Source organism: Haliotis rufescens, unplaced genomic scaffold, assembly GCF_023055435.1.
Source record: "Haliotis rufescens isolate VD_foot unplaced genomic scaffold, xgHalRufe1.0.p SCAF_33, whole genome shotgun sequence".
NCBI classification, from domain to species: domain Eukaryota; kingdom Metazoa; phylum Mollusca; class Gastropoda; order Lepetellida; family Haliotidae; genus Haliotis; species Haliotis rufescens.
This window is the reverse complement of record NW_025964035.1, coordinates 4,164,218-4,189,561: the sequence shown is the minus strand read 5'-3', so window position 1 is coordinate 4,189,561 and position 25,344 is coordinate 4,164,218. Positions and strand designations below refer to the sequence as shown.

The following is a 25,344-nucleotide window of genomic DNA, read 5'->3' as shown; positions in this document are numbered from 1 at the left end:
AGACTAGATTATTTACCGACCGCCGTCATATAGCTGGAATATTGCTGAGTTCGGCGTTAAACAACAAACCAAACAAAACTGTTGCAGGTTCTGGCCGTTATTATCAATAGTGACATTATACATTATACATATGTTGAACATGATAAAACATGTTTCAACCAAGTAAGCGATCCCGTTCGTCGCCACCCGCGACCAGCATGGGTTGCTGAAGATCATCCCCAACACGGATCCTCAACGCCTGGGGCTGTCGTTATAAGCGCTTGCTTTCACTCGCAGGAGTGGAGCAGAGTTGATGATGTGTGGAGTGAGGGCGTATTGAATCTGTTCCTTTCGTTGTTTGGTTTGCTTCAATATCCTGTTCAGAATCAAACTGACGAATACACCGGGGTTTGGCATTGGTTGACTCTCAACCAATCAGAGTTCTTCGTAGTTCTTTATAGAAGAAGCCCGCTGCTATGATATGTGTCAGTGTTTCTCTGACTATCGCAATGGATCGTCTAACGATGCGGCTTGTGTTTGGCCTCGCTGTCGTCACATGCCTTTCCATCACAAATACGGAAGGTGGGTACTATTTTTTCACACTAAAACAGCGATGTGATAAAAAAGTCAAGTAAATGATAACCAGTTGCACTCCTGACCCGTGAACATCGGGGTACAAAATGTCTTCAGCAACCCATGCTTGTCTCTCCCCTTGAAGATCCGGGGTAAAATAGATCTTCAGCAACCCTTGCTTGCCGTGAAAGGCGGCAATGCTTGTAAGAGGCGACTAACGGGATCGGGTGGTCAGGCTCGCTGACTTGGTTGATGCATTTCATCGTATCCCAATTAAAGATCCGGGTTGGAATAGGTCTTAAGCAACCCATGCTTGTTGTAAGAGGCGACTAACTCGATCGGGGTGTCAGGCTCCCTGACTTGGTTGATGCATGTCATCTATCCCAATTGCGTGGATCGATGCTTATGATGTCAATCACTGGGTTGTCTCGTCTAGATTTGATTATTTAAAGACCGCCGTCATATAGCTTGAATATTGCTGAATGCGGAGTTAAACATCAAACAAAACAAAGCATTGCCTTATTTTGGGTAAAAGAAACAAAGAAAATGTTAACCCACTTGTGATGTCATCTATGTCTTCTCCAGGGACCTTCAGATTCAGATGTCCAAGGTTTCGTTGTCTGCAGTGGATCAAATGTGGTAACGGCAATGTCGAGATATGGGGCTGTCCAGTATGCCTGTGTAAACCACCCCCCACAAGTAAGCGTGTACCGTGAATATGTTTACATTAAAACCTTTTGCCCAGTAGTCTAAAACATCTCTCACTAGTTTCCATATTCTGCGTATTATTTCCTGAAACACCAATACCCGTGAACATTCGGGGTAGAGTAGGTCTTCCGCAACCCATGCTTGCCTTAATTGGGATCGATGACGTGCATCAACCAAGTCAGGGAGCCTGACCATCCGATCCCGTTAGTCGCCTCTTACGACAAGCAGGGGTTGCTGAAGACCTATTCTATCCCGGATCTTCATGGGTTGCTGAAGACCGAGGTAAGGCGGCTGTGTGATGGCTGTGTTTGTCATGTCAGTGAGTGGATGTTGGTGACCTTGGCATTTGCGGTTGGCTGGTTAATAGAACGACATAACAGAACTTTTATTGCGTTTCAGGCCGCGTATAACGGCTTTTGAAGTATAATAGGATTGAATAAATTATTAGAACATGACGGTATATATGTATAGGTAGAGTTTAACAAAGTTTAGGTTTTTACAAAGGACTGAAAGGTTTTCATTATAATTGAACAAAAAACACGAAGTTTTCTCAAAACGCTGGCTTTTCTACTGTTATAATTTATAAATGTTGGACTTGTAGATACCGACATGATAATGACATTGTACAATAGTCTGTAGTTATTAAAATAGGTACGTCCCGTGAGGATTCCGGGGTAGAACAGCTCTTCAGCAACCCATGCTTGTCCTAAGATGCGACTAACGGGATCGGGTGGTCAGGCTTGTTGACTTGGTTGACCCATCTCATCGTATCCCTATCGATGAGCATGATGCCAATCACTGGATCGTCTGGTCCAGACTAGATTATTTACAGACCGTCGTCATATAGCTGTAATATTGTTGAGTGAGCCGTTAAACAATAAACTACTTCTACCACAGTGACTATGACAACATACTTATAATCAACAACCACTACGACGACTACTACTACTACTACCACAAAAATTGCTACGAATTAACATCTAGTACTACGACGACTACTGCTACAACTACTATAACTGCCGATACAACTACTGTATGACTGTTTGTAGAGATTCAACATGTCACGTCAGTATGGTTGCACGCAATATCATGACTCACAGGATAAAGGACAGCCAGTGATCGTTATATTTAGAAAGTATCTTGTCATATTCAAATATAACCCTATTAAAAGGAAAAGAAAACCGTGCTGACATTTCGACCTCGCACAAGTATCATTATTCAAAAACACAGACGTGCAGTAAGGTCTGTTGTCATGGGAGATATATGACTACAATGTTGAATTCACAAGAACTTCGATATGACCGCCTTTCTCAACACAGTATTTGTTTGTTTGTTATTTAACGCGCCGCACTCAGCAATATGGAAGCTATATAAATAATCGAGTCTTGATAAGACAATCCTGTGACTGATGTTATGAGCATCGATCCATAGAAGTGGGATGAGGTGAGGTGAAATGGGGTTTAACGTCGCGTCCAATATTATTGCACGTATATAGCGACGTGCATGCACGTGTGTGTGTGTGGCTGCTTGTACTAGTCCGGACTGATGCCGGACAGATACCATGCCGCAGTTTAACATGAATACCCCACTCAGACACAGTATTCTGACTCCGAGCCGACCAGTCCTTGGTTTAGACCCTCAATGCCGAGCGCCAGACAGGGTAACAACAACTACCATCTTTTAACGTCTCTTGGTATGACGCGGCTTGGGATCGAACCCCGGACCTTCCGCTCTACGGGCGGGCGCTCTACCATTAGACCACGGAGGCGGTCCATGCAATTGGGAGACGATGACATGCATCAACCAAGTCCGCGTGCCTGACCACCTGATCCTGTTAGTCGCTTTTTACGACAAGCCTAGTCGCCTTTTACGGCAAGCATGGGTTGCTGAAGACCTATTCCAACCCCGATCTTCACGGGGTCTTAACACAATAACGCTGGTCATAGCTCAACACAATAATGCTTGTGTCATAGCCGGGCGTGGGACACGAATTGACTGAACAACAAATCAGCTCGGAATGCCTTCTGCGTTTCAAAAAGGTAGCGTTTGAATGATTGGAATAGATTTATGGCTGACAATGATGTCTTTCCAATTGCACTTAAAATGGTTTGTCATTCGTGCATTGACCAATAATTTGATTGTATGCCTATGATCCACCTTTTAGTAAAAATGTACAGCAATACCTGGACACTGCGAGCGTACAGAAAGACATGTGTATTGGCATTTAAATTCCCTCCAAAACGAACAAACACACAATATGTAAATGTTTACTTTTAGCCCCAAAGACGCCAGATTTGTGTCTGACCTGTTGTGGCCCCCCGCCATGTTGTAACAACTGCTTACGTCATCCTACTCAGTCGCCCATTGGGTAACTTCTAACGTCGTCCTGGTAAGTCGTCCATGTTGTACAGGCCGTTGTCCTATGGCAGGATTATGGCATTCAATTAATATCATCTTCATTGTGACCCATGCTTGTCGTAAAAGGCGACTCTGCTTGTCGTAAGAGGCGACTAACGGGGTCGGGTTGTCATTGAAGACTGGCGTAAAAAATGCATTTGCAACCACATGATGCATGTCATCGATCCCAATTACGTGGATCGATACTCATGATATCAATCACTGGATTGTCTGGTCCAGACTCGATTATTTATAGACCGCCGTCATAGAGCTGGAATATTGTTGTGTGCGGCGTTAAAAAAACAAATAAACGAGCAATATTCCAGCAGCTTCAGTCACTGGATTTTACATTTCACTACGTTTGACGTACAATCGAGCATATGACTCTTGCTTCAAGGCTGCTATATCATGGTTACAGCATTCAAGGCGTCAATACAAACGCTTCCAAAACTGTTACGGTAGACATATGGAGGATATTGCTAACATTTACGCACCATGGAGAAATATGGAGTCAGATTCAATTCCCTATTTTGGCTTGGACCTTATTGTATGTTTCCGTGTGTTTGTTTTTCAGGTGAACAGTTGACTTACCTGCGTTTGTGAAGTGTGCACCCGATGTGGCAGGAAACACCCATCTTTAAGTGTTGTTGATTTATAAACACATGAACACAGTCGGGATCGTACATATTCAGTACTTACGGTAGAGTCTTCAGCAACCCATGCTTGTCAAAAGAGGCGACTAACGAGATCGGATGGTCAGGCTCGCTGACTTGGTTTGATGCATGTCATCTTATCCCAATCGCGTAGATCGATGATCATGATGTCAATTACTGGATTGTTTGGCCCAGACTCGATTATTTACAGCTGGAATATTGCTGAGTGCGGCGTTTAACAACAAATACACAAACAAACTTAAGGTAGTATTACTTCAATCCTACAGCTAGCCTGACCACCCGATCCCGTTATTCGTAAAAGGCGACTCACGGTATCGGGTTGGCTGACTTGGTTGATGCATGTCATCGTATCCCAGCTGCGTGGTCCAGACTCAATTATTTACAGACCGCCGTCATATAGCTGGAATATTGCTGAGTACGGCGTTAAACAACAAACCAGCCAACCAACCAATCTTACAGATGCCTTCACGCCATCTAGATGAATGTAGGACCATCAACAGAAGAATGTAAAAGTTTTTTGTAAACTGTTCTCTTGTTCGTTTTCTTGTATAAATAAAGTACTGTAGGACTATTTGTTTGTTTGTTTTGTTGAAAGCCGGGTAACAAATGTTCTGTTTTGCTCCGACATGAAGATCATATTGGTCATGTTAGGTTTATGCAGAACAACAGACATCATGCATGACCTTTATGTCTTGTGCACAAGGATGCCAAACACGACATATCTTTGTCAGTTGAATATTATTCCCAGAGGACACTTCACATGAACATGCAAACAAATGCCCACCATTTACCCGCTGCTTGACATCACAGTAGATAATTATGTTATTCGCGAGCTCCATCTTCTCAGAGTGACGTCACAAGGAACCAATCTTCCCGAGGCAAGATAGTTATCTGACTATGAAAGTCCAGTTTCCACCCTTGCCGAAATAGGCTGGTATAATGGAGTTACATTTTGGCTGGACTAACGAGTCTCTGCATAGTCCAATCGAAATCGCGCAACGAAATCGAAAGCCGGTTCGTCAACTTTCGTGCATATTTCGGTCGATTGCAAGATTCGCAAAGCATGTGCACCGCCAACTCGTTGCCAACGGATATTTTCGAAATCTTTTCATGTTTTTAATCAAGGTGCTCACGTGATTTGGTACACCTCACGATGTAAGACCCGTTTTATCACAATATAGATCTTGATTATCGATCAGATCGTCTTGACTGGGCGCCGCCGTGATAGGAGAGGTGGAATCTGATTGGACCATAGGAGAGGCTTAGAATTAAGGGACATAACTGTAATAACCACTGGTGGCGCTACGATCGAGCCCAGGAATTCCAGCCTAATTCGGCAAGGGTGGAAACTGAACTTTTACAGTCAGTTAACTCCCTTGCCTCGGGAAGATGCACTAGCACAGGTATGGTGCTGACAAATACATAGAGATGAACTTGTCATTCCAAGCCAGTATTTCTGATAATTATTCTCTACTTTATTATTTAATTAGGTATAGGGTTAAATGTCCCATGTTCGTATAGATGAATTAATCTTCGCAGGTTCGAATGGAGACTGCCTCTTAGCGTTTTCGTTATTCATGTATGGTTTTATTCGTTATTGGTACGGACGAAATGGTCATGTCAAGTCTGATGGATGGTTATATATCATCACAATTCTTGTAAGGTGAGAACTTGCAATATTGTTATCCCACAGCGCAAACGTGCAGTGACACGCAATCGGCTAAGTCACCGAACCTGCTCCCCTGGTCGCGTCAAACCAAAAGAGAGAGATACTTGTTGTTACCCTGCCTGGCGTTCGGTATTCACAAGGACTGGTCGGCTCGGAGTCAGTATACTGTTTTCTGAGTGGGTTGTTCATGTCAAACTGCGCGCGCACACAGTATAAGTGCAATAACCTTGAACGACGTTAAACCGCATTTCGCCTTGCTTCACATTTAATGTTGTTTTAAGCAAGGTTACGTAGGCCCTCGGTCAATGTTACAGCAATTTACAGCAGCCATTATTATATTTGAAATTTACATCAGCAGTTTTGTCCTTGCATAGGCTTATACATACACATACCCAATTTTCTTATAATATTAAATGTATCACTTGACATCAAGATTGGTTGGTTGGTTTGTTGTTTAATGCCGAACTCAGCAATATTCCAGCTATATGACGGCGGTCTGTAAATAATCGAGTCTGGACCAGACAATCCACGAATCCAGACGAACCTATGATCATGACAACTGGATACGTATACTTGTCGGTGATGCAGGTGACTTTATATGGCACTTATGTCCTCAGCAACCCATGCTTGCCGTGAAAGGCGACTCTGCGTGTCGTATGAACACGATTAACGGGACCGGGTGGTCAGTCTCGCTGACTTGGCTGATGCATGTCATCGTATCCCAACTGCGTAGATCGATGCTCATGCTGTCAGTGACCGAAATGTCATGTCCAGACTCGATTATTTACAGACCGCCGTCATATAGCTGGAATATTGCGGATTTCGGCGTTAAACAACAAACCAACAAACAGACGAAACATGTAGTTAAGGGTGTTGGATGGTTACAGAGTATACAAAACATGCCAAGAACTGACGACTGATCAGATTGCTTCCGATAACTTGCACCAACTCATTTGGGCACGACGTCACACAAAAACGACACTGGTCACGCAGCGATTAATACACTGAGTGTCAAAAGAAACTATACCTGTCAGTTGATCTTATAAATTACCATATGTTTGATTATAAAATGAACATATCTAAAGGTAGCGATATTATATCCAAAACATGAACTGTACTGGCGCTATGTCAGCATTCAAAGAATACTTCGACATGGTTTTATTTTACGAATCATTATTTGATTTAAAACTCAAAATACACAATTACTGAAGGGCATCTTCGACATCTAATCTTTGAAAATTAATAAATTTGGATTAAAACATTGCAAACATGATAGGGGTCAATTCATTTCTAACCGCATATTTCATTGAACCAAATTACTTTTTACAATTTTGGGTAATTTGAGTATTTCCTTGCTCAGTCAAATTGGCTGAACCATTAGTCTATTAGACTAGTTTGATTTTCAGACGCTGTCGTTTATTTTATTGTGCAAGTGACATATTTAGGGACAGGCCCTCTGTGTTTATTTCCCGTTTTTGAACCCAGCTTAGGTTTTTCACTCATTAGGGGGCACGGGTGGCCCAGTCGTCTAAGGCGCCGCGATTCGCTGTGCAGAGTTGCGTCCCTTGGGCACGCCAGAAATCTATGATTGTGGGTTCGAATCCCAGTTCGCCCCGATTATGTTTCTAGGTTTGTCAGCACCATACCCGTGCTCGTGGCTTTCACCGAAGTGGTAAACGTCTGAGACTCGTATCACTTCGGGCTTTCCTCCCAAATAAAGCTGACACGCCGTGATATAACTGGAATACTGTTAAAAGCGGCGTTAAACCCAACTCACTCACTCACTATTCACTCATTAGTGTTTAGAGTTAATTAACTCAGCTGTTAACTGGTCGCAGCCTACTTAATTGGCTGTATTCGCAACTTGTCAATATCTTGTGAAATTGTTGTTCAGCTACTCTCGATTTATTTCCGTAATACAGCTGCTCAGTTAAGCCGCTTGTGTATTTGCTCGGATTAATATAATCAGTGATCATTGCCAAATATGTGTCGACAGTCCAGGAAATTGAGATGATGTCAGACATGAGTGATTAACAAAGCAATTAACAACAGAGTACGAGATATGTAGTACACATTATATTAGTTTATTCGGTCAATATAACAACATACATATATATGTCTCTGTCGATACATGCTGGTTCTCGTGGAGTCAAAGAGAGGGATGTGTTTGAGAAGGGCGTCAGGAGCAGCCGTTGGGTTCTGTCTCCAGTTGCTGACTTCTTCTTGATAGATCTGGGGGATAGGCGTGATGCTGTCAGTCATTGCACGATGATGGAGCTTTGACTTGAACACATCAACTTCAGTCAGAAAAGGGTCAGGAGGGTGGTTGTGACCTTGACCGACTGCATTCAGCACGTTGTTTTGTGGCACCAGGTACGATGGGCAGTGGGCATCTGTACATCTCCAGTATGTTTTCTGAGCTCTGCGTCTGTTGACTCTGTACTTAAATCCATTGTGGTAAAGATTCTGACCTCCATAACTGTTGTCTATCAGTGAAACATGCACGATAGCATTTGCCAGTTTTCTTACTCACATTATAAGTCAAATATAGTCTTACTTTTCTTAACAATTATTTAAGAATAATATTGTCTTTAACTTAATCCCTTTACTCATTTTACCAAGAGTAGCCATCAATAATCACTAAGAAAGCATTCTCATCAGTTAATTAACACTGTCACGGTTAAGTGACCACCATGTCGACAGGCCGAGTAATTTCTTTTGTCGACGGTTAGCAAGAACATATTTTTCATGTGACGACAGATCGGGCTGACACCGTATAGATTGGGATTTTGATCCTTTTGATTGTCATCTATTGATACAATTAGCGGCTAGTAATAAAACTGTGAACTTGTTATCACGTTTTCATTATTACTGTAATCTTGGTCGCTATATTAGTGCAATAATCTTGGACGCGGCGTTAAGACCAATTTCAGCTCCCCTACTTTAATCTTGCTCAATGACACCCCTGATCACAGCTCCGTGACCATGATTAAGCTTGAATATTGCTGACTGCGGCGTTAAACAACACATGCACGCACAGACACTTTATTTCTCCTCTCTGTGTGCTAACGCGGTGACAGTTACGGCTATATTTTACCTGCTACTGCGAGTCAGATTAGCCTGTCAACAAGTTTAACAACGTGCCCCGGGAGAATGTAACTAGGTCAGATGACAACCCGCATGTTCTGAGTTGTATGGAATCTCAGAAGGGACATAGTTGCGTTGTTTACCATTTTCCAAAGCGCGACAACGCGATTTCTTGACCAATTGTTGCCTTCTCTCTCTTTCGTAGAAAAAAATAATATATTGATCAATAGGCGATAATGCGACTAACGGTTAAATGTCGCATTATCGCATTGCTGCGATGCCGCGCATTTGGTTAATTTTGTCATATTTTGCTTCCTTTTTTGAAAGTGCGACAATATGCCATTTTGAACAATTGTCGCGTCTTCACATTAAAATATAAAAATTCTAGATGCGACAACTCAAAATAACGTGTTGTTGTGGCTCAAATACTACGACGCGACAATGTCCCTTCTACGATTCCATAGAGCGGTGTCTCTTGGGCTTGTCTCGACATGGAAACACTATAATATGTACATAGTCATTTCCGGACGTTCCCTGCTAACGACGACAAACTATTAATGATGAGGTGAAGGTGCGTTCTTCTATTCAAGCAATATGTCCCAGCATTTACGTAAGCCGTTGATTTATATTTGTTTGTTTGTTGTTTAACGCCGTACTCAGCAATAGTCCAGCTGTATGGCAGCGGTCTGTAAATAATCGAGTCTGGACCAGACAATCCAGAGATTAATATCATGAGCATCGATCAACGCAATTGTTTGTTTTGTTTGTTTGTTGTTTAACGCCGCACTCAGCAATATTCCAGCTATATGACGGCGGTCTGTAAATAATCGAGTCTGGACTAGACAATCCAGTGTTTAATATCATGAGCATCGATCCGCGCAATTGGGAACAATGACATGTATCAACCAAGTCAGCGAGCCTGACCACCCGATCCCGTTAGTCGCCTTTTACGACAAGCATAGTCGCCTTTTCCGGCAAGAATGGGTTGCTGAAGACCTATTCTACCCCGGAATCTTCACAGCAACCTGCAACACAATTTAAGAATTGCTCAAACAAACATTTCCAGACCGCCGTCATATAGCTGGAATATTGCTGAGTTCGGCGTTAAACAACAAACCAAACAAAACTGTTGCAGGTTCTGGCCGTTATTATCAATAGTGACATTATACATTATACATATGTTGAATATGATAAAACATGTTTCAACCAAGTAAGCGATCCCGTTCGTCGCCACCCACGACCAGCATGGGTTGCTGAAGACCATCCCCAACTCGGATCCTCAACGCCTGGGGCTGTCGTTTTAAGTGCTTGCTTTCACTCGCAGGAGTGGAGCAGAGTTGATGATGTGTGGAGTGAGGGCGTATTGAATCTGTTCCTCTCGTTGTTTGGTTTGCTTCAATATCCTGTTCAGAGTCAAACTGACGAATACACCGGGGTGTGGCATTGGTTGACTCTCAACCAATCAGAGTTCTTCGTACACGTAAATTCATGTACGTGTATAGAAGAAGCCTGCTGCTATGATATGCGTCAGTGTTTCTCTGACTAGCGCAATGGATCGTCTAGCTGTGCGGCTTGTGTTTGGCCTCGCTGTCGTCACATGCCTTTCCATCACAAATGCGGAAGGTGGGTATTATTTTTTTACACAAAAACAGCGAGGTGATAAGAAAGTCAAGTAAATGATATCCATTTGCGCTCCTGACCCGTGAACATCGGGGTAGAATAGGTCTTTAGCAACCCATGCTTGCCGTAAAAGGCGACAATGCTTGTCGTAAGAGGCGACTAACGGGATCGGGTGGTCAGGCTCGCTGACTTGGTTGATGCATGTCATCGTATCCCAATTAAAGATCCGGGGTGGAATAGGTCTTCAGCAACCCATGCTTGCCGTAAAAGGCGACAATGCTTGTCGTAAGAGGCGACTAACGGGATCGGGTGGTCAGGCTCGCTGACTTGGTTTATGCATGTCATCGTATCGCAATTAAAGATCCGGGGTGGAATAGGTCTTCAGCAACCCATGCTTGCCGTAAAAGGCGACAATGCTTGTCGTAAGAGGCGACTAACGGGATCGGGTGGTCAGGCTCGCTGACTTGGTTTATGCATGTCATCGTATCCCAATTAAAGATCCGGGGTGGAATAGGTCTTCAGCAACCCATGCTTGTTGGAAGAGGCGACTGACTCGATCGGGGTGTCAGGCTCCCTGACTTGGTTGATGCATGTCATCTATCCCAATTGCGTGGATCGATGCTCATTATGTCAATTACTGGGTTGTCTCGTCTAGATTTGATTTTTTACAGACCGCCGCCATATAGCTTGAATATCGCTGAATGCGGCGTTAAGCATCAAACAAACCAAAGCATTGCCTTATTTTGGGTAAAAGAAACAAAGACAATGTTCACCCACTTGTGATGTCATCTATGTCTTCTCCAGGGACCTTCAGATACAGATGTCCAAGGTTTCGTTGTCTGCAGTGGATCAAATGTGGTCACGGCAATGTCGAAATATTGGGCTGTCCAATATGCAAGTGTAAACCACCCCCCACAAGTAAGCGTGAATATGTTTACATTAAAACCTTTTGTCCAGTTGTCTAACACATGATTATCACTCACTAGTTTCCATATTCTGCGTAGTATTTCCTGAAACATCAATACCTGTGAACTTTTATTGCGTTTCAGGCCGCGTAAAACGGCTTTTGAACTATAATAGGATTGAATAAGTTAATAGAACATGACGGTATATATGTATAGGTAGAGTTTAACAAAATTTAAGTTTTTACAAAGGACTTAAAGGTTTTCATTATAATTGAACAAAAACACGAAGTTTTCTCAAAACGCTGGCTTTTCTACTGTTTTAATTTATAAATGTTGGACTTGTTGCAATACCGACATGATATGACATTGTACAATAGTCAGTAGTTATTAAAATGGGTACGTTCCTTGGAGATTCCGGGGTAGAACAGCTCTTCAGCAACCCATGCTTGTCGTAAGAGGCGACTAACGGGATCGGGTGGTCAGGCTTGTTGACTTGGGATCGTATGTCATCGTATCCCAATCGATGAGCATGATGCCAATCACTGGATTGTCTGGTCCAGACTAGATTATTTACAGACCGCCTTCATAAATTTGTAATATTGTTGAGTGAGCCGTTAAACAATAAACTACTACTACCACAGTGACTATGACAACATACTAATATTCAACAACCATGACAACCACTACTACTAACTTGTTTGATAGGCATTACTTAGAAGTTGACGGATGACAAGATAGACACAATATTTTTATGGATAACAACTTCTTTAATACTGTTAAAAGCGACGTTTCGGTATAGATCCTTATACCGTTGTCAAGCAAGACTACTACTACTACTACTACTACTACTACTACTACTACTACTACTACCACAAAAATTGCTACCAATTAACATCTAGAACTACGACGACTACTGCTACAGCTATTATAACTGCCGATGCTACTACTGTATGTAGTGATTCAACTTGTCATGTCAGTATGGTTGTACGCAATATCATGACTCACAGCATAAAGGACAGCCAGTGTTCGTTATATTCAGAAAGTTTCTTGTCATATTCAAATATAACCCTATTAAAAGGGAAAAAAAACGTGCTGACATTTCGACCTCACACAAGTATCATTATTCAAAAACACAGACGTGCAGTAAGGTCTGTTGTGTGATGGGAGATATATGACTACAGTGTTGAATTCAGAAGAACGTCGATATGACCTGCTTTCTCAACACAGTATTTGTTTGTTTGTTGTTTAACGCGCCGCACTCAGCAATAGGGAAGCTATATAAATAATCGAGTCTTGACAAGACAATCCAGTGACTGATGTTATGAGCATCGATCCATGGAATTGGGGCGAGGTGAGGTGAAATGGGGTTTAACGTCGCGTCCAATACTATTGCACCTATGTAGCGACGTGTGTGTGCGTTAGTGCGTGTGTGTGTGTGTGTGTGTGTGTGTGTGTGTGTGTGTGTGTGTGTGTGTGTGTGTGTGTGTGTGTGTGTGGCTGCTTGTACTAGTCGGGTCTGATGCCGGACAGATATCATGCCGCAGTTTAACATGAATACCCAACTCAGACACAGTATACTGACTCCGAGCCGACCAGTCCTTCTTTTAGCCCATAATGCCGAGCGCCAGACAGGGTAACAACAACTACTATCTTTTAACGTCTCTTGGTACGAGGCGGCTGGGGATCGAACCCCGGACCTTCCGCTCTACGGGCGTGCGCTCTACTTCTGGACCACGGAGGCGGTCCATGCAATTGGGAGACGATGACATGCATCAACCAAGTCCGCGTGCCTGACCACCTGATCCTGTTAGTCGCTTTTTACGACAAGCATAGTCGCCTTTTACGGCAAGCATGGGTTGCTGAAGACCTATTCCAACCCCGATCTTCACGGGGTCTTAACACAATAACGCTGGTCATAGCTCTTCACAATAATGCTTGTGTCATAGCTGGGCGTGGGACACGAATTGACTGAATAACAAATCAGCTCGGAATGCCTTCTGCGTTTCAAAAGGTAGCGTTTGAATGATTGAATTAGATTTAGAACTGACAATGATGTCTTTTCAATTGCACTTAAAATGGTTTGTCATACGTGAATTGTCCCAATTTGATTGTATGTCTATTATCCACATATCAGTAAAAATGCACAGTAATACCTGAACACAGCGAGCGTACAGAAAGACATGTACATGTGTATTGACATTTAAATTCACTCAGAAAGTCTTTACCCCGACGGACTAGCTAAATGAACACACCATGCTAATTCAAATGACGGTGTACGTGTCACAACGCCCCAGTTGCCCCCTGCTGTAATGAGACATATAACCGAGTATGAGTAGCCCCCGCCACCTTCCCCCCTCCCCAAATGAGCAACGACACAATATGTAACTGTTTACTTTCAGCAACAAAGAAGCCGGAGTTGTGTCTGACCTGTTGTGGCCCTCCGCCATGTTGTAACTTCTGCTAACGTCAACCAACTTCCTAACGTCGTTCTGGTAAGTCGTCCGTGTTGTGCAGGCCGCTGTCCTATGGCAGGAGTATTGGGATACGATGACATGCCTCAACCAAGTCAGCGAGGCTGACCACCCGTTCCCGTTAGTCGCCTCTTACGACAAGCATAGTCGCCTTTTAATGCAGTGAATTAATATAATCTTTATTGTGACCAATGAAGATGTGGGGTGGAATAGGTCTTCAGCAACCCATGCTTATCGTAAGAGGCGACTAACGGGATCGGGTTGTCAGGATCGCTAACTTGGTTGATGCATGTCATCGATACCAATTGCGTGGATCGATGCGCATGATATCAATCACTGGATTGTCTGGTCCAGACTCGATTATTTACAGACTGCCTTCATATAGCTGGAATATTGTTGAGTGCGGCGTTAAAAAAACAAACAAACAAATAAACGAGAAATATTCCAGCAGCTTCAGTCACTGGATTTTACATTTTACAACGTTTGACGTACAATCGGGCATGTGACTCTTGCGTAAAGGCTGCTATATCATGGTTACAGCATTCAAGGCGTCAATACAAACGCTTCCAAAACTGTTACGGTAGACATATGGAGGATATTGCTAACATTTACGCACCATGGACAAATATGGAGTCAGATTCAATTCCCTATTTTGGCTTGGACCTTATTGTATGTTTCCGTGTGTTTGTTTTTCAGGTGAACAGTTGACTTACCTGCGTTTGTGAAGTGTGCAGCCGATGTGGCAGGAGACATCCAGCTTGAATTGTTATTGATTTATAAACACATGAACACAGTCGTTCATATGTAGTACTTACGGTAGAGTCTTCAGCAACCCATGCTTGTCTTAAAAGGAGGCGACTAACGGGATCGGGTGGTCAGGCTCGCTGACTTGGTTTGATGCATGTCATCTTATCCCAATTGCGTAGATCGATGTTTATATATGATGTCAATTACTTGATTGTTTGGTCCAAACTCGATTATTTACAGACCGCCGTCATATAGCCGGAATATTACTGAGTGCGGCGTTAAACAACAAATAAACACACAAACTTAAGGTAGTATTACTTCAATCTTACAGCTAGCCTGACCACCCGATCCCGTTATTCGTAAAAGGCGACTCACGGTATCGGGTTGGCTGACTTGGTTGATGCATGTCATCGTATCCCAACTGCGTGGTCCAGACTCGATTATTTACAGACCGCCGTCATATAGCTGGAATATTGCTGAGTACGGCGTTAAACAACAAACCAGCCAACCAACCAATCTTACAGATGCCTTCACGCCATCTAGATGAATGTAGGACCATCAACAGAAGAATGTAAAAGCTTTTTGTAAACTGTTCTCTTGTTCGTTTTCTTGTATAAATAAAGTACTGTAGGACTATTTGTTTGTTTGTTTGTTGTTGAAAGCCGGGTAACAAATGTTCTGTTTTGCTCCGACATGAAGATCATATTGGTCATGTTAGGTTTATGCAGAACATCAGACATCATGCATGACCTTTATGTCTTGTGCTCAAGGATGACAAACACGACACATCTTTGTCAATTGAATATTATTCCCAGAGGCCACTTCACATGAACATGCAAACAAAATGATGTATGGTGCCGACCATCTACCCGCTGCTTGACATCACAGTAGATAATTATGTTATTGGCGAGCTCCATCTTCTCAGAGTGACCGATCTCATTGAGAGAAACGAGCTATTAAGCTTGACGGGTCACAAGAAACCAATCTTCCCGAGGCAAGAGAGTTAAGTCCAGTTTCCACCCTTGCCGAAATAGGCTGGTATTATGGAGTTACATTTTGGCTGGACTAACGAGTCTTTGCATAGTCCAATCAAAATCGCGCAACGAAATCGAAATCCGGTTCGTAAACTTTCGTGCACATTTTGGTCGATTGCACCGCCAACTCGTTGCCAACGGATAATTTCCAAATCTTTTCATGTTTTTAATCAAGGTGCTCACGTCATTTGATACACTTCGCGATGTAAGACCCGTTTTATCACAATATAGATCTTGATTATCGATCAGATCGTTTTGACTGGGCGCCGCCATTTTGTTTGAAGCAAATGCAAGTGATACGAGAGGTGGAATCTGATTGGACCATAGGAGAGGTTTAGAAGGGACATAACTTGTAATAACCACTGGTGGCGCTACGATCGAGCCCAGGAATTCCAGCCTAGTTCGGCAAGGGTGGAAATTGGACTTTTAAAGTCAGTTAACTCCTTTGTCACGGGAAGATGAAAGAAACCGAGGAGACACCTAGTTGAGCCGATAAGCTGTGTCTACAGTTCAAGGTTCTGAAGGACAAAGAATCGAAAGTGTTAATTAATTTTTTTAAATGGACAACCCTGCCAGGTCGTGATAAGAAAACACTTCTTATCAAAGTGCCAGAACGACTTGAGGGGATTCTTGGTTCCGAGGTCTATAGTCGGTAAGCTATGGAGTACGTTCAATAAATATCACGATCTCATCACATGAGACCCGTGAAGATCCGGGGTAGAACAGGTCTTCAGCAACCCATGCTTGCCGGAAAAGGCGACAAAGCTTGTCGTAAGAGGCGACTAACGGGATCGGGTGGTCAGGCTCGCTGACTTGGTTGATGCATGTCATCGTATCCCAATTGCGTGGACCGATGGTCATGATGTCAATCACTGGATTGTCTGGTCCAGACTTGATTATTTACAGACCGCCGTCATATAGCTGGAATATTGTTGAGTGTGGCGTAAAACAACAAACAAACAAACAAGAATTGTGTAACTTCGTACAACGTTCAAAGAGTGAAACTGATAGATGGTCCCCGGATGCTGGTGAGGCGCACCTCATATGCCGCAAAAGCCTACAGAGTTGCTCCCCTTATATCATTCGCTTTAGATATTGCCATCTGATTTCCACATCATAATCCAATTGAACTTGACAGAATAAAACTTCCAAAACATTAAAAATTGACAATTTGTTTTAATATCTTACACGGCCAACCTTTAGAAGTCAGGGGTCCGTTCCACAAAGCTATATCGTGGCACTCCCATACTTTAACATAGACTTACGATTGTCGTTGCGCTACAATCGCTTTGTGGAACGGGGCCCTGCAACGCACAGTTTACAGACACGTCACAATACCCTATAACGTAATTTGTGAAATTTTGTTGCAAAATACACAGGTGAAACAATGCCATATGAAGTCAGCCTAGCAACAGGGCTGCTTGAATCATCAACTGGATTGAGAGATCTGGCAGCTGTGTTTGGATGATCTTGTGTGAGAATTGACGATTTTGTCAAATGTACATCTATTGAGTAAATTAAAAGTGTCCAAGTTTTTTCCAATAGTTAGTGTTGTCTTTTTGAACAGAATGATATATACTATTTACTTTTCACTGATCATATTTCTAAACTTTTACTGTTTCTGAAACTGGTAAGCACAAACTACCAATAGAAACAGGTCGATGGGAATTATATCACGAGAACAAAAGATATGAACATTGTGTGACAGCCAAGTAATGGGTGACGAGTTCCATTCTGTATGTAACTGTAATTCTTCTTTAACCTGGCGCACTGAATGAGTTAATGAATACTACAGACACTGGCTAAACATAAGTAGATGTCGTAAACTGTTCACAACTGGTAAAGTAGGTACTTTACAAAAAACTCTCAAAGGTCCTCAGACATTTGAATGCTATACTGTGACGTATGCTACAATATATGTCATCAAGCTGTACATCTATTACTGTAGTTTTTGTTGTTGTACAACTCATGTACCACCGATGGTTGTTGTCGAGTAAAAGAGAGAGAGAGAGAGAGAGAGAGAGAGAGAGAGAGAGAGAGAGAGAGAGAGAGAGAGAGAGAGAGAGAGAGAGAGAGAGAGAGAGAGAATAAAATAAAAATAAAAATATAAAAGGTCCCTGGGAAAACATTTCCTTTTCGCGTAACACCAAAATCCACGAGTGCGCCTGCGCCGGACAAAGACGGATTTTCGCCAGGGAGCAGCCGGCGAGGGTAACGCCGGAGAGGGTAACGTCGGCGAGGGAAACGCCGGCAAGGGGACACGCCGGCGAGGGGACACGCCGGCGAGGGACCACCCGACCCGGCTTGGGTCCAATCAGTCAGACGAGCGCCCGTCCGACAGCTAGGAACCTCGCCAAGTCGGCTTGTGTCAGCCTGAAAGCGAATGAGTTAAAATTGGACGGCACGTCGGCATTATAAGGCGAAAAGATGACTGTTTAGCTTAAATTCTTCAAAATAATATTTCATACTGGTAAGACACCAGAAGAATGGTTGGTTAAATGGCGTGTAATTAAGCCAATTTATAAGAAAGGTAAGCCTTTGTTACCAAACAACTCCAAATCACTTCCATTAACACTTGCAAGATGCTTGGGTATTTTTTTTTTACTTCTTGTTGACAATATATTCACTACTTACATTGAAGTAAATGGATATTATTTTATCTGAAGTCTGAACTGGTTTCAGAAAGAACTACTTTGCAACTCTGAGAGTGCTGGCGCCAGCCTCCAGGATGTCAACAACAACCACACCAAATCAGAATCAGTCGTTCGGCCAGCAGCTTTCATAGAGTAAGATGAAATGTGGATTGAGAGATCTGGCAGCTGTGTTTGGATGATCTTGTGTGAGAATTGACGATTTTGTCAAATGTACATCTATTGAGTAAATTAAAAGTGTCCAAGTTTTTCCAATAGTTAGTGTTGTCTTTTGGAACAGAATGATATATACTATTTACTTTTCACTGATCATATTTCTAAACTTTTACTGTTTCTGAAACTGGTAAGCACAAACTACCAATAGAAACAGGTCGATGGGAATTATATCACGAGAACAAAAGATATGAACATTGTGTGACTGCCAAGTAATGGGTGACGAGTTCCATGCTGTATTCAACTGTAATTCTTCTTTAACCTGGCGCACTGAATGAGTTAATGAATACTACACACACTGGCTAAACATAAGTAGATATCGTAAACTGTTCACAACTGGTAAAGTAGGTACTTTACAAAAAACTCTCAAAGGTCCTCAGACATTTGAATGCTATACTGTGACGTATGCTACAATATATGTCATCAAGCTGTACATCTATTACTGTAGTTTTTGTTGTTGTACAACTCATGTACCACCGATGGTTGTTGTCGAGTAATAAGAGAGAGAGAGAGAGAGAGAGAGAGAGAGAGAGAGAGAGAGAGAGAGAGAGAGAGAGAGAATAAAATAAAAATAAAAATATAAAAGGTCCCTGGGAAAACATTTGCTTTTCGCGTAACACCAAAATCCACGAGTGCGCCTGCGCCGGACAAAGACGGATTTTCGCCAGGGAGCAGCCGGCGAGGGTAACGCCGGCGAGGGAAACGCCGGCAAGGGGACACGCCGGCGAGGGGACACGCCGGCGAGGGACCACCCGACCCGGCTTGGGTCCAATCAGTCAGACGAGCGCCCGTCCGACAGCTAGGAACCTCGCCAAGTCGGCTTGTGTCAGCCTGAAAGCGAATGAGTTAAAATTGGATGGCACGTCGGCATTAGAAGGCGAAAAGATGACTGTTTAGCTTAAATTCTTCAAAATAATATTTCATACTGGTAAGACACCAGAAGAATGGTTGGTTAAATGGCGTGTAATTAAGCCAATTTATAAGAAAGGTAAGCCTTTGTTACCAAACAACTCCAAATCACTTCCATTAACACTTGCAAGATGCTTGGGTATTTTTTTTTTACTTCTTGTTGACAATATATTCACTACTTACATTGAAGTAAATGGATATTATTTTATCTGAAGTCTGAACTGGTTTCAGAAAGAACTACTTTGCAACTCCTGAGAGTGCTGGCGCCACGCCTCCAGGATGTCAACAACAACCACACCAAATCAGAATCAGTCGTTCGGCCAGCAGCTTTCATAGAGTAAGATGAAATGTGGATTGAGAGATCTGGCAGCTGTGTTTGGATGATCTTGTGTGAGAATTGGACGATTTTGTCAAATGTACATCTATTGAGTAAATTAAAAGTGTCCAAGTTTTTCCAATAGTTAGTGTTGTCTTTTGGAACAGAATGATATATACTATTTACTTTTCACTGATCATATTTCTAAACTTTTACTGTTTCTGAAACTGGTAAGCACAAACTACCAATAGAAACAGATCGATGGAATTATATCACGAGAACAAAAGATATGAACATTGTGTGACTGCCAAGTAATGGGTGACGAGTTCCATGCTGTATTCAACTGTAATTCTTCTTTAACCTGGCGCACTGAATGAGTTAATGAATACTACACCACACTGGCTAAACATAAGTAGATATCGTAAACTGTTCACAACTGGTAAAGTAGGTACTTTACAAAAAACTCTCAAAGGTCCTCAGACATTTGAATGCTATACTGTGACGTATGCTACAATATATGTCATCAAGCTGTACATCTATTACTGTAGTTTTTGTTGTTGTACAACTCATGTACCACCGATGGTTGTTGTCGAGTAATAAGAGAGAGAGAGAGAGAGAGAGAGAGAGAGACGAGAGAGAGAGAGAGAGAGAGAGAGAAGAGAGATAGAGAGAGAGAGAGAGAGAGAGAATAAAATAAAAATAAAAATATAAAAGGTCACTGGGAAAACATTTGCTTTTCGCGTAACACCAAAATCCACGAGTGCGCCTGCGCCGGACAAAGACGGATTTTCGCCAGGGAGCCAAGCCGGCGAGGGTAACGCCGGAGAGGGTAACGCCGGCGAGGGAAACGCCGGCAAGGGGACACGCCGGCGAGGGGACACGCCGGCGAGGGACCACCCGACCCGGCTTGGGTCCAATCAGTCAGACGAGCGCCCGTCCGACAGCTAGGAACCTCGCCAAGTCGGCTTGTGTCAGCCTGAAAGCGAATGAGTTAAAATTGGACGGCACGTCGGCATTATATGGCGAAAAGATGACTGTTTAGCTTAAATTCTTCAAAATAATATTTCATACTGGTAAGACACCAGAAGAATGGTTGGTTAAATGGCGTGTAATTAAGCCAATTTATAAGAAAGGTAAGCCTTTGTTACCAAACAACTCCAAATCACTTCCATTAACACTTGCAAGATGCTTGGGTATTTTTTTTTACTTCTTGTTGACAATATATTCACTACTTACATTGAAGTAAATGGATATTATTTTATCTTAAGTCTGAACTGGTTTCAGAAAGAACTACTTTGCAACTCTGAGAGTGCTGGCGCCAGCCTACAGGATGTCAACAACAACCACACCAAATCAGAATCAGTCGTTCGGCCAGCAGCTTTCATAGAGTAAGATGAAATGTGGATTGAGAGATCTGGCAGCTGTGTTTGGATGATCTTGTGTGAGAATTGACGATTTTGTCAAATGTACATCTATTGAGTAAATTAAAAGTGTCCAAGTTTTTCCAATAGTTAGTGTTGTCTTTTGAAACAGAATGATATATACTATTTACTTTTCACTGATCATATTTCTAAACTTTTACTGTTTCTGAAACTGGTAAGCACAAACTACCAATAGAAACAGGTCGATGGGAATTATATCACGAGAACAAAAGATATGAACATTGTGTGACTGCCAAGTAATGGGTGACGAGTTCCATGCTGTATTCAACTGTAATTCTTCTTTAACCTGGCGCACTGAATGAGTTAATGAATACTACACACACTGGCTAAAAATAAGTAGATATCGTAAACTGTTCACAACTGCCAAAGTAGGTACTTTACAAAAATCTCTCAAAGGTCCTCAGACATTTGAATGCTATACTGTGACGTATGCTACAATATATGTCATCAAGCTGTACATCTATTACTGTAGTTTTTGTTGTTGTACAACTCATGTACCACCGATGGTTGTTGTCGAGTAATAAGAGAGAGAGAGAGAGAGAGAGAGAGAGAGAGAGAGAGAGAGAGGAGAGAGAGAGAAGAGAGAGAGAGAGAGAGAGAGAGAGAGAGAGAGAGAGAGAGAGAGAGAGAGAATAAAATAAACATAAAAATATAAAAGGTCCCTGGGAAAACATTTGCTTTTCGCGTAAACACCAAAATCCACGAGTGCGCGCTGCGCCGGACAAAGACGGATTTTTCGCCAGGGAGCAGCCGGCGAGGGGTAACGCCGGCGAGGGAAACGCCGGCAAAGGGGACACGCCGGCGAGGGGACACGCCGGCGAGGGACCACCCGACCCGGCTTGGGTCCAATCAGTCAGACGAGCGCCCCGTCCGACAGCTAGGAACCTCGCCAAGTCGGCTTGTGTCAGCCTGGAAAGCGAATGAGTTAAAATTGGATGGCACGTCGGCATTAGAAGGCGAAAAGATGAACTGTGTTTAGCTTAAATTCTTCAAAATAATATTCATACTGGTAAGACACCAGAAGAATGGTTGGTTAAATGGCGTGTAATTAAGCCAATTTATAAGAAAAGGTAAGCCCTTTGTTACCAAACAACTCCAAATCACTTCCATTAACACTTGCAAGATGCTTTGGTGTATTTTTTTTTTACTTCTTGTTGACAATATATTCACTACTTACATTGAAGTAAATGGATATTATTTTATCTGAAGTCTGAACTGGTTTCAGAAAGAACTACTTTGCAACTCTGAGAGTGCTGGCGCCAGCCCTCCAGGATGTCAACAACAACCACAACCAAATCAGAATCAGTCGTTCGGCCAGCAGCTTTCATAGAGTAAGATGAAATGTGGATTGAGAGATCTGGCAGCTGTGTTTGGATGATCTTGTGTGAGAATTGACGATGTTTGTCAAATGTACATCTATTGAGTAAATTAAAAAGTGTCCAAGTTTTTCCAATAGTTAGTGTTGTCTTTTGGAACAGAATGATATATACTATTTACTTTCACTGATCATATTTCTAAACTTTTACTGTTTCTGAAACTGGGTAAGCACAAACTACCAATAGAAACAGATCGATGGGAATTATATCACGAGAACAAAAGATATGAACATTGTGTGGACTGCCAAAGTAATGGGTGACGAGTTCCATGCTGTATTCAACTGTAATTCTTCTTTAACCTGGCGCACTGAATGAGTTAATGAATACTACACACACTGGCCTAAACATAAGTAGATATCGTAAACTGTTCACAACTGGTAAAGTAGGTACTTTACAAAAAAACTCTCAAAGGTCCTCAGACATTTGAATGCTATACTGTGACGTATGCTACAATATATGTCATCAAGCTGTACATCTATTACTGTAGTTTTTGTTGTTGTACAACTCATGTACCACCGATGGTTGTTGTCGATGTAATAAGAGAGAGATAGAGAGAGAGAGAGAGAGAGAGAGAAGAGAGAGTGGAGAGAGAGAGAGAGAGAGAGAGAGAGAGGAGAGAGAGAGAGAGAGAGAGAGAGAGAGAGAGAGAGAGAGAGAGAGAGAGAGAGAGAGAGAGAGAGAGAGAGAGAGAATAAAATAAAAATAAAAATATAAAAGGTCCCTGGGAAAACATTTGCTTTCGTCGGCGTAACACCAAAATCCCGACGAGTGCGGCCTGCGCCGGACAAAGACGGATTTTCGCCAGGGAGCAGCCGGCGAGGGTTAACGCCGGCGAGGGAAACGCCGGCAAGGGGGACAACGCCGGCGAGGGGACACGCCGGCGAGGGACCACCCGACCCGGCTTGGGTCCAATCAGTCAGACGAGCGCGCCCGTCCGACAGCTAGGAACCTCGGCCCAAGTCGGGCTTGTGTCAGCCTGAAAGCGAATGAGTTAAAATTGGACGGCACGTCGGCATTATAAGGCGAAAAGATGACTGTTTAGCTTAAATTCTTCAAAATAATTATTTCATACTGGTAAGACAACCAGAAGAATGGTTGGTTTAAATGGCGTGTAATTAAGCCAATTTATAAGAAAAGGTAAGCCTTTGTTACCAAACAACTCCAAATCACTTCCATTAACACTTGCAAGATGCTTGGGTATTTTTTTTTTTTACTTCTTGTTGACAATATATTCACTACTTACATTGAAGTAAATGGATATTATTTTATCTGAAGTCTGAACTGGTTTCAGAAAGAACTACTTTGCAACTCTGAGAGTGCTGGCGCCAGCCTCCAGGATGTCAACAACAACCACACACCAAATCAGAATCAGTCGTTCGGCCAGCAGCTTTCAATAGAGTAAGATGAAATGTGGATTGAGAGATCTGGCAGCTGTGTTTGGATGATCTTGTGTGAGAATTGACGATTTTGTCAAATGTACATCTATTGAGTAAATTAAAAAGTGTCCCAAGTTTTTTCCAATAGTTAGTGTTGTCTTTTGGAACAGAATGAATATACTATTTACCTTTTCACTGATCATATTTCTAAAACTTTTACTGTTTCTGAAACTGGTAAGCACAAACTACCAATAGAAACAGGTCGATGGGAATTATATCACGAGAACAAAAGATATGAACATTGTGTGACTGCCAAGTAATGGGTGACGAGTTCCATGCTGTATTCAACTGTAATTCTTCTTTAACCTGGCGCACTGAATGAGTTAATGAATACTACACACACTGGCTAAACATAAGTAGATATCGTAAACTGTTCACAACTGGTAAAGTAGGTACTTTACAAAAAACTCTCAAAGGTCCTCAGACATTTGAATGCTATACTGTGACGTATGCTACAATATATGTCATCAAGCTGTACATCTATTACTGTAGTTTTTGTTGTTGTACAACTCATGTTCCACCGATGCGTTGTTTGTCGAGTAATAAGAGAGAGAGAGAGAGAGAGAGAGAGAGAGAGAGAGAGGAGAGAGAGGAAGAGGAGAGAGAGAGAGAATAAAATCAAAAATAAAAATATAAAAGGGTCCCCTGGGGGAAAACATTTGCTTTTTCGCGTAACACCAAAATCCACGAGTGCGCCTGCGCCGGACAAAGACGGAATTTCGCCAGGGAGCAGCCGGCGAGGGTAACGCCGGCGAGGGGAAACGCCGGCAAGGGGACACGCCGGGACGAGGGGGACACGCCGGGCGAGGGACCACCCGACCCCGGCTTGGGGTCCAATCAGGTCAGACGAGCGCCCGTCCGACAGCTAGGAACCTCGCCAAGTCGGGCTTGTGTCAGCCTGAAAGCGAATGAGTTAAAAATTGGGATGGCACGTCGGCATTAGAAGGCGAAAAGATGACTGTTTAGCTTAAATTCTTCAAAATAATATTTCATACTGGTAAGACACCAGAAGAATGGTTGGTTAAATGGGCGTGTAATTAAGACCAATTTATAAGAAAGGTAAGCCTTTGTTACCAAACAACTCCAAATGCACTTCCATTAACACTTGCAAGAGATGCCTTGAGGTATTTTTTTTTT

General features: G+C 42.6%; 1 protein-coding gene across 6 annotated transcripts; it reads left to right on the top strand.

The window, feature by feature from the left end:
• Positions 1 to 263: 263 nt before the first annotated feature.
• Positions 264 to 15,466, top strand: LOC124124872. 6 transcript variants are annotated; one of them, XM_048380879.1, is made up of 5 exons: positions 271 to 561; positions 1,138 to 1,251; positions 11,512 to 11,625; positions 14,012 to 14,104; positions 14,780 to 15,466. In XM_048380879.1, exons 1-4 carry the CDS (start codon positions 456 to 458, stop codon positions 14,074 to 14,076), a joined length of 399 nt encoding a protein of 132 aa, XP_048236836.1. In that variant the 5' UTR covers positions 271 to 455; the 3' UTR covers positions 14,077 to 14,104; positions 14,780 to 15,466. The 6 variants fall into 6 exon arrangements, 2 of the variants coding, with proteins under 2 accessions (XP_048236837.1, XP_048236836.1); XM_048380880.1 differs by lacking the exon at positions 14,012 to 14,104 and having other exon boundaries at positions 264 to 561; XR_007217948.1 differs by lacking the exon at positions 11,512 to 11,625 and having other exon boundaries at positions 267 to 561.
• Positions 15,467 to 25,344: the final 9,878 nt, after the last annotated feature.

Excerpts from the sequence above, each read along its gene's own strand:
- LOC124124872 (XM_048380879.1), top strand. The coding sequence starts at position 456 with ATGATATGTGTCAGTGTTTCTCTGACTATCGCAATGGATCGTCTAACG. Across the intron at positions 562-1,137 it reads TTCCATCACAAATACGGAAG|GGACCTTCAGATTCAGATGT; the intron begins GTGGGTACTATT and ends TGTCTTCTCCAG. Across the intron at positions 1,252-11,511 it reads GTGTAAACCACCCCCCACAA|GGACCTTCAGATACAGATGT; the intron begins GTAAGCGTGTAC and ends TGTCTTCTCCAG.